General features: G+C 47.2%; 3 protein-coding genes across 3 annotated transcripts in view; all 3 read left to right on the plus strand.

Annotated features, from left to right (window-relative positions):
- Positions 1-406, plus strand: part of smg5 (SMG5 nonsense mediated mRNA decay factor) — a 33,689-nt gene extending 33,283 nt beyond the window's left edge. Inside the window, exon 22 of the mRNA XM_055163592.1 lies at positions 1-406. This exon is cut by the window's left edge and continues 591 nt beyond it. The gene's annotated coding sequence lies outside the window, so the exon portion shown is untranslated.
- A 5,429-nt stretch (positions 407-5,835) lies between these two features.
- Positions 5,836-11,120, plus strand: LOC129411833 (uncharacterized protein DDB_G0271670-like). Its single transcript, XM_055163943.1, has 6 exons — positions 5,836-5,896; positions 8,896-9,080; positions 9,137-9,349; positions 9,458-9,527; positions 9,573-9,706; positions 10,947-11,120. The coding sequence occupies exons 1-6, from the start codon at positions 5,836-5,838 to the stop codon at positions 11,118-11,120; spliced, it is 837 nt and encodes a 278-aa protein (XP_055019918.1).
- Positions 11,121-12,074: 954 nt separating this feature from the next.
- Positions 12,075-12,500, plus strand: part of paqr6 (progestin and adipoQ receptor family member VI) — a 10,780-nt gene continuing 10,354 nt past the window's right edge. Inside the window, 1 exon segment of the mRNA XM_055163605.1 lies at positions 12,075-12,500. This exon segment is cut by the window's right edge and continues 235 nt beyond it. The gene's annotated coding sequence lies outside the window, so the exon portion shown is untranslated.

The raw sequence follows: 12,500 nt of genomic DNA on the forward strand, positions 1-12,500 counted from the left end.
GGTCACGTTTGACTTTAGTCTGAGTTTTATTTTGCCGGAGCTGCAGACAGAGCAGTGCCTCCAGTTAGCCACACCCCCCAGTGACCTGAGCGACCTGAGCGACCCGAGCGACCCGAGCTGCAGAGTATCAGTAGGTTTTAAATTTCCGAGTGGGTTTACAGTGTCACTTTGATTTAAAGCCGCGCTCCGGGACTTTTCTGACAGAGGGTGATGCCTGCTGGTCTCCATGACGATGTTTTTGCTTTGTAGTGTTGTCACGATTCTCAAATGTCAAACTTTATTTGGAAACTAAGGAACAGACTCGATACTCGATACTCGATACGATTCTGATCCACAATGAAAATCAGACGCTTTTTCTTTAGTCGATATTAAACTGTGATTTTCCACAATAAACGACAAAACTTTATTTTCTCTTCACACGTGTCTTTAAATCTATTTAGTTCTGGTTTAGTCCTGGTTTAGTCCTGGTTTAGTCCTGGTTTAGTCCTGGTTTAGACCTGGTTTAGAACCTGGTTTAGACCTGGTTTAGTCCTGGTTTAGACCTGGTTTAGACCTGGTTTAGACCTGTTTAGACCTCCTGGTTTGTCCTGGTTTAAACCTGTTTAGTCCTGGTTTTCCTGGTTTAAACCTGGTTTAGTCCTGGTTTAGTCCTGGTTTAGTCCTGGTTTAGACCTGGTTTAGTCCTGGTTTAGTCCTGGTTTAAACCTGGTTTAGACCTGGTTTAGTCCTGGTTTAGTCCTGGTTTAGTCCTGGTTTAGTTCCTGGTTTACCTGGTTAGTCCTGGTTAGTGGTTTTAGACCTGGTTTAGACCTGGTTTAGACCTGGTTTAGTCCTGGTTTAGTCCTGGTTTAGTCCTGGTTTAGTCCTGGTTTAGTCCTGGTTTAGACCTGGTTTAGTCCTGGTTTAGTCCTGGTTTAGACCTGGTAAACCTGGTTTAGAGTCTGGTTTAACCTGGTTTAGACCTGTTTAGTCCTGGTTTAAACCTGGTTTAGTCCTGGTTTTGGTTTAGTCCTGGTTTAGACCTGGTTTAGACCTGGTTTAGTCCTGGTTTAAACCTGGTTTAGACCTGGTTTAGACCTGGTTTAGTCCTGGTTTAGTCCTGGTTTAAACCTGGTTTAGTCCTGGTTTTGTCCTGGTTTAGACCTGGTTTTGTCCTGGTTTAAACCTGGTTTAGTCCTGGTTTAGTCCTGGTTTAGACCTGGTTTAGTCCTGGTTTAAACCTGGTTTAGACCTGGTTTAGTCCTGGTTTAGTCCTGGTTTAAACCTGGTTTAGTCCTGGTTTAGACCTGGTTTAGTCCTGGTTTAGTCCTGGTTTAGACCTGGTTTAGTCCTGGTTTTAGTCCTGGTTTAGACCTGGTTTAGACCTGGTTTAGTCCTGGTTTAGACCTGGTTTAGTCCTGGTTTAAACCTGGTTTAGACCTGGTTTAGTCCTGGTTTAGACCTGGTTTAGACCTGGTTTAGACCTGGTTTAAACCTGGTTTAAACCTGGTTTAGTCCTGGTTTAGTCCTGGTTTAGACCTGGTTTTAGTCCTGGTTTAGTCCTGGTTTAAACCTGGTTTAGACCTGGTTTAGTCCTGGTTTAGTCCTGGTTTAACCTGGTTTAGTCCTGGTTTAGTCCTGGTTTATCTGGTTTAGTCCTGGTTTAGTCCTGGTTTACACCTGGTTTAGTCCTGGTTTAGTCCTGGTTTAGACCTGGTTTAGACCTGGTTTAGTCCTGGTTTAAACCTGGTTTAGTCCTGGTTTAGTCCTGGTTTAGTCCTAGTTTAGACCTGGTTTAGTCCTGGTTTAGTCCTGGTTTACACCTGGTTTAGTCCTGGTTTAGACCTGGTTTAGTCCTGGTTTAGTCCTGGTTTAGTCCTGGTTTAGACCTGGTTTAGTCCTGGTTTAAACCTGGTTTAGTCCTGGTTTAGTCCTGGTTTAAACCTGGTTTAGTCCTGGTTTATATCTGGTTTAGTCCTGGTTTAGTCCTGGTTTACACCTGGTTTAGTCCTGGTTTAGTCCTGGTTTAGTCCTAGTTTAGACATGGTTTAGTCCTGGTTTAGTCCTGGTTTACACCTGGTTTAGTCCTGGTTTAGTCCTGGTTTACATCTGGTTTAGTCCTGGTTTAGTCCTGGTTTTAGTCTGGTTTAGTCCTGGTTTAGTCCTGGTTTAGTCCTGGTTTAGTCCTGTGTTTTAGTCCTGGTTTACACCTGGTTTAGTCCTGGTTTAGACCTGGTTTAGTCCTGGTTTAGTCCTGGTTTAATCCTGGTTTAGTCCTGGTTCAGTTTTTATGATTCACATTTGCAATATTGAACTGAAAGAAAATATAAAAATAAAAAAACAATCACATTAAACATAAAGAATGAACAAAATGAGCAGAAATCCTGCAGTTTAAGTCAATATTAAACAAAACGGCAATAAATATTTTAGTCATGAAAATATGACAACAGTTACTGGGTTCAGAGCCTCTGAGCTCTTGGATTTGTTCTAAACACATTTATGAAACATTTTGTTCTGAAAATTTGATTTTTTAGGATCCAGAACTGAGAAACATGAGGAGCTAGTTTAATTTCTAGTTTTAATATCGATTAGAATCAGATTTGTATTATTTCTACAGTCCTGTTGTTTCATCTGGAATGTTCCGTCAAACCCCTGACGTAACCGCTCCAAGGTACAGGTCAGATCTGTGGAGAGGCGAGCTCGCTCACAGGACAGATGAGTTTATCGAAGACGATGGAAACGTGAGGACGGAGACTAACAGAGCAGCGTCTTCACATCCTGCTGAAGGTTTCCACAGGGGACGGGGGTCGGGTCAGCTCAGGTCAGGTCAGCTCAGGTCTTCAAGTCACTGAGAGACGACGAATAGAACAGAATCTACTCTGATGTTTTTATTTGTATTAAGTTTGATAAATTATAATACAGAAAAAAAAAAATAGGCAATTTATAAAAGGAGAAAAGAAGAGGTGGACAGTGGGGTGGACAGTGGACGGTGGAATGGTCAGTGGACAGTGGACAGTGGACAGTGGACGGTGGAATGGTCAGTGGACAGTGGACAGTGGAGTGGACAGTGGACAGTGGACTGGACAGTGGAGTGGACAGTGGACAGTGGGGTGGACAGTGGACGGTGGAATGGTCAGTGGACAGTGGACAGTGGAGTGGACAGTGGACAGTGGACAGTGGACAGTGGACAGTGGACAGTGGAGTGGACAGTGGACAGTGGGGTGGACAGTGGACGGTGGAATGGTCAGTGGACAGTGGACTGGACAGTGGAGTGGACAGTGGACAGTGGACAGTGGACAGTGGACAGTGGAAAGTGGACTGGACAGTGGACAGTGGACAGTGGAAGTGGACAGTGGACAGTGGACAGTGGACAGTGGAGTGGACAGTGGACTGGACAGTGGACAGTGGACGGTGGACAGTGGACAGTGGACTGGAGTGGACAGTGGACTGGACAGTGGACAGTGGACTGGACAGTGGACAGTGGACGGTGGACAGTGGAGTGGACAGTGGAGTGGACAGTGGACAGTGGACAGTGGACGGTGGACAGTGGACAGTGGACAGTGGACAGTGGACAGTGGAGTGGACAGTGGACAGTGGACAGTGGAGTGGGTGGACATTGGGGTGGACAGTGGACGTGGACAGTGGAGTGGACGGTGGACAGTGGACGGTGGACAGTGGAGTGGACAGTGGACGGTGGACAGTGGACAGTGGAGTGGACAGTGGACAGTGGGGTGGACGGTGGACAGTGGACAGTGGACTGGACAGTGGACAGTGGACAGTGGAGTGGACAGTGGAGTGGACAGTGGACAGTGGAGTGGACAGTGGACAGTGGGGTGGACAGTGGACAGTGGAGTGGACAGTGGACAGTGGACGTGGACAGTGGACAGTGGACAGTGGAGTGGACAGTGGACAAGTGGACAGTGGACAGTGGACAGTGGACAGTGGACAGTGGACGGTGGACAGTGGACAGTGGAGTGGACGGTGGACAGTGGACAGTGGACGGTGGACAGTGGACAGTGGACAGTGGACAGTGGAGTGGACAGTGGACAGTGGACAGTGGACAGTGAGTGATTAAAGTTGGAGTTGGTTCAGTTCAGTTTGACTCAGACTCTTGAGTTTAAATCAAACTGATTTGTTCTGCTGTCGTTTCCTCGTCACAAACACAAACTCAGACCTGGACTTGTGTTTGTTTCATTCACATGTTTAACACAAACCTGCACATTTCCAGTTTTCTCTCTTAGTTACTTCCTCAGGAAAGTAACTTCGTTAAATTACTTTGGAATTACATTTGATAAATTAAACAGATCTGTGATTTTGTGTTTTATGAACAGACGTTTAGAGAGAAACTGAGTCGAGAGTCTGAGACTCGACTGCAGCTGCACAACAGCAGAGTCACTCAGCGTTTGTGAGGAACTGTTCTTCTGTGTTTTAGTTTGTGTATTTTTCACAGCTCAGACTTAAACTGAGACACTTAAACCTGAGGATTTGTCTCAGTTACAGACGACACTTCCTGGTTCACTGTTCAGTTCTTCTGCCTGAGACCAGAGTTTGTGATCAGAACATGAAACACGACGGAAGAAAAACTTCTGTTCTGTTTCTTCCTCATCTGCTGCTGCACACGTCTCTGTCCTCTTCCTCTCGTCCTTTCAGGTTTTCCTGGAGTCGTCCTCTGCCCAGACACACACCGACGCTCCCCAAAGATCAACGACCCGAGTCTGGAAGAAAAACACCAGGTCCAAACATCTCCACCACAGAACATCTGAGAACATCTGAGAACATCTGAGAACATCTGAGAACATCTGAGAACATCTGAGATCTCCTCCTGTGTCCACCATGTTCTGTAAATATGAACCGTAGAGTAAAGCTCCTCAACCTTCAGCTCCACAGACCAGTTTTATGGCACGGCCTGGTTTACTCCTGGTTTAGTCCTGGTTTAGTTCTGGTTTAGTCCTGGTTTAGTTCTGGTTTAGTTCTGGTTTAGTCCTGGTTTAGTCCTGGTTCAGTCCTGGTTTAGTCCTGGTTCAGTCCTGGTTTAGTCCTGGTTTAGTCTGGTTAGTCCTGGTTTAGTCCTGGTTTAGTTCTGGTTTAGTTCTGGTTTTAGTTCTGGTTTAGTTCTGGTTTAGTCTGGTTTAGTCTGGTTTAGTTCTGGTTTAGTCCTGGTTTAGTCCTGGTTTAGTCCTGGTTCAGTCCTGGTTTAGTCCTGGTTCAGTCCTGGTTTAGTTCTGGTTTAGTCCTGGTTTAGTCCTGGTTCAGTCCTGGTTTAGTCCTGGTTCAGTCCTGGTTCAGTCCTGGTTCAGTCCTGGTTTAGTCCTGGTTCAGTCCTGGTTCAGTCCTGGTTCAGTCCTGGTTCAGTCCTGGTTTAGTCCTGGTTTCAGTCCTGGTTCAGTCCTGGTTCAGTCCTGGTTTAGTCCTGGTTTAGTCCTGGTTTAGTCCTGGTTTAGTCCTGGTTCAGTCCTGGTTCTTCTTCTCTGGTGCCAGTCATGACTCAGCAGAAGTGCTTGGAGCAGGACAAAGACGTGGGCACCGGGCCGACGAGAACCAGGAGACGTGCCCACAACAGCCCCTTTCTCTCCGCCGCTCAGACCGGCTCTTTGTCCCCCCCCCCCCCCCCCCCGCGGCCTCTGCCCAACGCTGTGCCCCCCCCCCCCCCCCCGCTCTCTGTGCCAACCCCACAGAAGGCAGCTGGCACGGGGATGCTGACCTACTTTCCTTCCGTCCCGTTTGGTAAGAGGCAGAGGGACCTCGCCGACCCGGGACAGTCCAGTTTGGGTCGGCTCTGGCAGGACCGCACCTGTCTGCGAGGATGGGCCCCTGATGGACTCGGACCCGGGAGAGGAGCCTGATTTTTGGGCGTGGATGGCGGCGCGGGGCTCGGTGCTCGCGGTGCGAAAGTGCCTCGCCTGCCTGGAGTTTATGTGTGAGTAACACGACCAGGACCAGGACCAGAAGCAGGACCAGGACCAGGACCAGGACCAGGACCAGGACCAGGACCAGAACCAGGACCAGAAGCAGGACCAGGACCAGGACCAGACTCTCTAAAGGGTTTAGGTTTTATGTTCTGTGGAGATGAACAAAACTGTGAATATTTTACTTTTAATTCTTTTAAACGACTTGACAAGACTTGAGTTGAGTCGAGTTTGGAGATTCCACAACTGAGATGTTCCAGATGTGTGGAGTTTAAAAACACAGTGGAGCTCTTCACTCCATTCATTCAGTCGTTTTTTAAAATAAAACCAAAAATAAGAAAATTTAAAAGTGGTTTTCTTCATTAATTTTCTCCAAAACCAAAATGAAAAAACAGATCATGGTTTTCAAGTTTGTGTTTAAATGAAAAATGTAAAAAAACAAATAACGAACTAAACCAGGACTGAACCAGGACTAAACCAGGACTAAACCAGGACTTAACCAGGACTAAACCAGGACTAAACCAGGACTAAACCAGACTGAAACCAGAAAACTAAACCAGGACTAAACCAGGACTAAACAGGACTAGGACTGAAACCAGGACTAAACCAGGACTAAACCAGGACTAAACCAGGACTAAAACCAGGACTAAACCAGGACTAAACCAGGACTAAACCAGGACTAAACCAGGACTAAACCAGGACTAAACCAGGAACCAGTAAACCAGGACTAACCAGAGACTAAACCAGGACTGAACCAGGAACTAAACCAGGACTAAACCAGGACTAAACCACTAAACCAGGACTAAACCAGGACTAAACCAGGACTAAACCAGGACTGAAACCAGGACTAAACCAGGACTAAACCAGGACTAAACAGGACTAAACCAGGAAAAAAAACCAGGACTAAACCAGGACTAACCAGGACTAAACCAGACTAAACCAGACTAACCAGGACTAAACCAGAACTAAACCAGAACTAAACCAGGACTAAACCAGGACTAAACCAAGGACTGAACCAGGACTAAACAGGACTAAAAAACTAAACAGGACTAAACCAGGACTAAACCAGGACTGAACCAGGACTAAACCAGGATAAACCAGGACTGACCAGGACTAACAGGACTAAACCAGGACTAACCAGACTAAACCAGGACTGAACCAGGACTAAACCAGGACTAAACCAGGTCTAAACCAGGACTGAACCAGGACTAAACCAGGACTAAAACCAGGACTAAACCAGAACTAAACCAGAACTAACTAAACCAGGACTAAACCAGGACTGAACCAGGACTAAACCAGGACTAAACCAGGACTAACCAGGACTAAACCAGGACTAAACCAGGACTAAACCAGAATTAACCAGAACTAAACCAGGACTAAACCAGGACTAAACCAGGACTAAACCAGGACTAAACCAGAATTAACCAGAACTAAACCAGGACTAAACCAGGACTAAACCAGGACTAAACCAGGACTAAACCAGGACTAAACCAGGTCTAAACCAGGTCTAAACCAGCCAGAACCAGGACTAACCAGGACTAAACCAGGACTAAACCAGACTAAACCAGAACTAAACCAGGACTAAACCAGAACTAAACCAGAACTAAACCAGAACTAAAACCAGGACTAAACCAGAACTAAACCAGGACTAAACCAGGACTAAACCAGGACTAAACCAGGACTAACCAGAACTAAACCAGGACTGAACCAGGACTAAACCAGGACTGAACCAAAGTACTGCGATACTCAAAAGTACTGCAGTAATATACAGTATTTCCAGTACTATACAGTCAAACAGAGGGAACTACAGACGACACGATCTCTATTTTAGTGCAAACACACGACAAAATATGTTTTGAAACACTTTTAAATCTGATATGATTCAAACTCAATGATCATTTCTCCAACTCTTCAGTCTGAATATAAAAATACTCTGACTTTACAAGAACAATTTAGTTTAAAATTCACATAAATTGCAAAAATCTAAACTATATTTGGTATTTTTTGGTTTAAAGGCTTGAAATGACTTAAAGCTCAAAGCAGACGACTTGGACTTGACTTGGACTTGACTTGGACTCGACTTGGACTCGACTTGGACTCGACTTGGACTTGACTTGGACTTGAGGTCAAAGACTTGAGACTTGTAAAAGTTGGACGTGGACACAGGAGACCAAAACTCTGTCATATAATGAATCAAATACAAATAGAAATACTTTTTTAATTGAGAAAATCAACAAAATACAAGATGCAGACGAGTTATTTCCCAAAACGTTGTAAAAAAGAACTCGGCCATGACACTTTTGAGGACTGCCTCACGGTTGGGGGGGGGGGGGGTTGGTTCTTTTTCTTTTTTTCTTTTTTTTATATTTTCTTTTTCTCTCGTTTTGATGAAAAGGTAAACAACACAAAACAGTGAACATGACGTAGAGACAAAACAAATTTGACAAACTGCATCCAATGTTTTTATATCACATTTAAATTTCAATCATATTTCAATAATATTACAGCATCAGTTCCATTTACTCTGAAGTTTGTCAAAGACGTTCATTTTCAAATCAAGTCCAAATGTGATTTTTTCCATTTTCTTCTTTTCATTTATCATTTCTGACGAGTCTTTGATCGATGGATCAGTTTGTGTCGTCCAGTTTTTTGTAATCGTCTTTTTTCCTGCCACCAGAAGAAAGTTCCAGAGACGATCCACTTGTGTCCACGGCAGAAGGATCTGGTTTCAGTCCCACAGTTTGTTTTGGTCCTGACAGTTTGATCTGCTCCTCCTCCTCTTCCTCAGACTCTTCCTCAGACTCGTCCTCCTCCTCTCCTCCTCCTCCTCTTCCTCAGACTCTTGCTCAGAGTCTTCCCCAGACTCGTCCTCAGACTCGTCCTCCTCCTCTTCCTCAGACTCGTCCTCAGACTCGTCCTCTCTTCTCCTCTTCCTCTCAGACTCGTCCTCCTCCTCTTCCTCAGACTCGTCCTCCTCCTCTTCCTCAGACTCGTCCTCCTCCTCTCTCAGACTCGTCCTCAGACTCGTCCTCCTCCTCTTCCTCAGACTCGTCCTCAGACTCTTCCTCAGACTCGTCCTCAGACTCGTCCTCCTCCTCTTCCTCAGACTCGTCCTCAGACTCGTCCTCCTCCTCTTCCTCAGACTCGTCCTCCTCCTCTCGTCCAGACTCGTCCTCCTCCTCTTCCTCAGACTCGTCCTCTCTCCTCTTCCTCAGACTCGTCCTCAGACTCGTCCTCCTCCTCTTCCTCAGACTCGTCCTCAGACTCGTCCTCCAGACTCGTCCTCAGACTCGTCCTCCTCCCTCCTCTCCTCCTCAGACTCGTCCTCAGACTCGTCCCCAGACTCGTCCTCAGACTCGTCCTCAGACTCGTCCTCAGACTCGTCCCCAGACTCGTCCTCAGACTCGTCCCCAGACTCGTCCTCAGACTCGTCTCAGACTCCTCCTCTCTCCTCTCAGACTCTTGCTCAGAGTCTTCCCCAGACTCGTCCTCAGACTCGTCCTCAGACTCGTCCTCAGACTCGTCCTCAGACTCGTCCTCCTCCTCTTCCTCAGACTCGTCCTCAGACTCGTCCTCAGACTCGTCCTCCTCCTCGTCCTCAGACTCGTCCTCCTCCTCTTGCTCAGACTCGTCCTCAGACTCGTCCTCAGACTCGTCCCTCAGACTCGTCCTCCTCCTCTTCCTCAGACTCGTCCTCCTCCTCGTCCTCAGACTCGTCCTCAGACTCGTCCCCAGACTCGTCCTCAGACTCGTCCTCAGACTCGTCCTCAGACTCGTCCTCAGAGTCTGGTGATGTTTCTGTGTCGTCTCTCTCAGATAACGTAAACAGGTTTTGTCTGTGTCTTCCTCTCGGTGGAGGCAGGACGACAGCGCCACCTGCAGTCGCACTTCCTCAGGACTTTATCCCAGGTGTGTGAGAGTAAAAAAGCCCCTTGTCCCGGTTTATCGTCCCGTGGGCAGGTTTGTTTTTCGATTTCCTCTCGATGTTTGTTTTCCTCTGTCCCGGTTCTGAAAACGGTTTGATTTGTTCCTGTTTGTTTTTTGTTTCGTTTCCTTCATGTTTCTTTTCTCGGGGACTGAACTTCGCTGTTTCCCCCGTGTTTGTTTTACTTCAGGATCTGCAGGTGTTTCCTTTATGACGTCACATTTATGTTCTGGTTCTGTTTTATCTTTTGGGTCGATGAGTAGTTCCCTGAGTTTTTGGGGTTTTGAGGTTTTTGGGTCTTTTTCCTCTCACACTCCTGGATTGTGTCGTGAGGAAGTGCGTCTGCAGGTGGCGCTGTCGTCCTGCCTCCACCGAGACCAAGACACACACAAAACCTTTAAATCAACTGAGCTCTTTTTGTAAACTCTGGTCCAAAGCTGAAAAATGATCTGACGGAGACTTTTTTGCCAAAACGTTATTTAAAAATTAAAAAAGCTTCTGGACATCGGCCGTTTTTTCACTTTTATTTTACTCTTTACATTTGCACCTCGACAAAAACCTTGGTGTGTGTTTTCTGTTTTATTTAAACCAACTGAGCGACACGACAGAAACATCACCAGACGAAGAAAAAGACTCTGAGGAAGAGGAGCAGGAGCAGAACAAACTCAGGGGCTGAAAAAAGACAGTCTGATTCATCTGCCAGTTTCACTTGGTGGAAACCGTGTGACCTGCAGCTTTAGGATTCGTTCACTTGACAGTAGACGGGGACTTTTTTTATTGAACCAGTCGCTGCTGTTTGGTCGTGACGTTTGTAAAGCTTCAAATCCTGGAGGAAGAAGAACAAGAACGACTTTCCCCGAGATCAAACTCACCAAACCTTCTCTTTGTTCCGACTTTAAATCCTCGATCTCGAGAATCGTCGCCAACACAGAACGTCTGACTGAACTCGACACTTCTGGGGTTTTTGTAAATCGTTGAGTGTTTTTGATTCCTGCTTTGGATCTGGAGAGAAATGAAACTGAGCGGAGACACTAGGGGGCGCCAGACTGGATAGAAAAAAGAACCAAAGAACAGAAACAATCAGAAGAAGAAAATTGAACCTCATTGGGTCATAAAATAGTTTCTTGTGGTTACAGCAGATTCAGAAACACGAGTCTGAGTCTGAGTCTGAGTCTGGCCACAGACCAACTGCCCCCACAGCCGCTGTCCAGGAATCTGCCCTCGAGTATCTGCCCTCGCTGACCTTCTCTGGAGTATCTGCCCTCACACTCGCTGACCTCCAGATCCACGGTGGCGACGCACATGAGTAAAAACCGTCCAAAGCGTCACCTGTCGTCTCTCAGGTCACGTCGTTGTTTCTCGTCAGATTGTGGGGAAAAAAAAACCCTCAGATGAACTGAACTGGAGTCAGAGAGTTTCAGACGGAGCAGTGCTTCTGTTAGCGTCACAGCGCCGGGGGAGTGTGGACGACGTCAGCTCAGTCACATGATCATCTCATCGGCCGTTTTTGAAGTGGCGTCTGGAGCTTTGGAGATCTGTGTCCGTCTGAAGAGCGCGAGGAGAAACGTCTGAGGAGCGCGAGGAGAAACGTCTGAGGAGCGCGAGGAGAAACGTCTGAGGAGCGCGAGGAGAAACGTCTGAGGAGAGGAGAAACGTCTGAGGAGCGCGAGGAGAAACGTCTGAGGAGCGCGAGGAGAAACGTCTGAGGAGCGCGAGGAGAAACGTCTGAGGAGCGCGAGGAGAAACGTCTGAGGAGCGAGAGGAGAAACGTCGAGGAGAAAACGTCTGAGTCTGAGGAGCGCGAGGAGAAACGTCTGAGGAGCGAGAGGAGAAACGTCCTGACACGTCTGAAGCTCCAGAGTCACTTTGAGACGCATGAGGTTTAAAAACGACTCCAAACTCCAACAGCTTCATTTAAAGACGCCGAGAACCAAAAAGGACTGACCACAAACAAAACAACAAAACAACAAAACAACAAAACAACAAAACAACAAAAGAACTGGGCCAGAGTCCAGACGACTGCTTCAGTTATTTCATCACCTGAAACACATGATCATGTGTAACATTTTAGATTTGAAATTCCTCTGTGCAGGTGAAGACTCTGAGGGTCAGAGGTCAGAGGTCAGCGTCAGAGGTCAGCGTCAGAGGTCAGAGGTCAGCGTCAGAGGTCAGAGGTCAGAGGTCAGCGTGGGTGTGATTTAACTTTAGGTTTTGTTGCGTCACGAGTTTAAACTCAAGTTTATTTGAACCTCAAACTGGTTAAAAACTGGTGTCGCTCCAGAGACGTTCACGCGCCTCCGCCTCCGCCCACGTGACCAGAGGAGCTGTTTATGTTCCACACTGTGACGTCACTCTGTGGATCTGTCTGTGGCTCGAGCTCCTCAGTCTCTGTTCAGAAGTTTAATGCCGCATTGTGGAACATTTCAGACAAAAGTATAAATCTGTTTCCATGGAGACGCGTGCGCGTGTGTGCGGACCGTGTGGACACAGGGACGCGCGTGCTCGTCCTGAAAAAAAAGCTCAAACACGCGCGCTCCCGAACCAGAACCTGACCACGTGCACGAGCCCAGAGACTTCTCTGTCCACGCGCCACAACCCGGACCCACGCGCACTCACGCGCACTCACGCGGGCTCATCCGGGTCTCGGACCTCGGACCCCGGACCCCCCCCCTTTGTTTTCCTGAGCGCGC

Source organism: Boleophthalmus pectinirostris, unplaced genomic scaffold (genome assembly GCF_026225935.1).
Source record: "Boleophthalmus pectinirostris isolate CB_2022bp ecotype Guang Dong unplaced genomic scaffold, ASM2622593v1 HiC_scaffold_6, whole genome shotgun sequence".
Lineage (NCBI taxonomy): Eukaryota > Metazoa > Chordata > Actinopteri > Gobiiformes > Gobiidae > Boleophthalmus > Boleophthalmus pectinirostris.

What these genes read in the sequence shown, in the direction of transcription:
- LOC129411833 (XM_055163943.1), top strand. Translation starts at nt 5,836, where the DNA reads ATGGCGGCGCGGGGCTCGGTGCTCGCGGTGCGAAAGTGCCTCGCCTGC. An exon ending in CGCCTGCCTGGAGTTTATGT is followed by an intron (nt 5,897 to 8,895) that starts GTGAGTAACACG and finishes CTCCTCTCTCAG; the next exon opens with ACTCGTCCTCAGACTCGTCC. An exon ending in TGTCGTCTCTCTCAGATAAC is followed by an intron (nt 9,707 to 10,946) that starts GTAAACAGGTTT and finishes TTGTGGTTACAG; the next exon opens with CAGATTCAGAAACACGAGTC.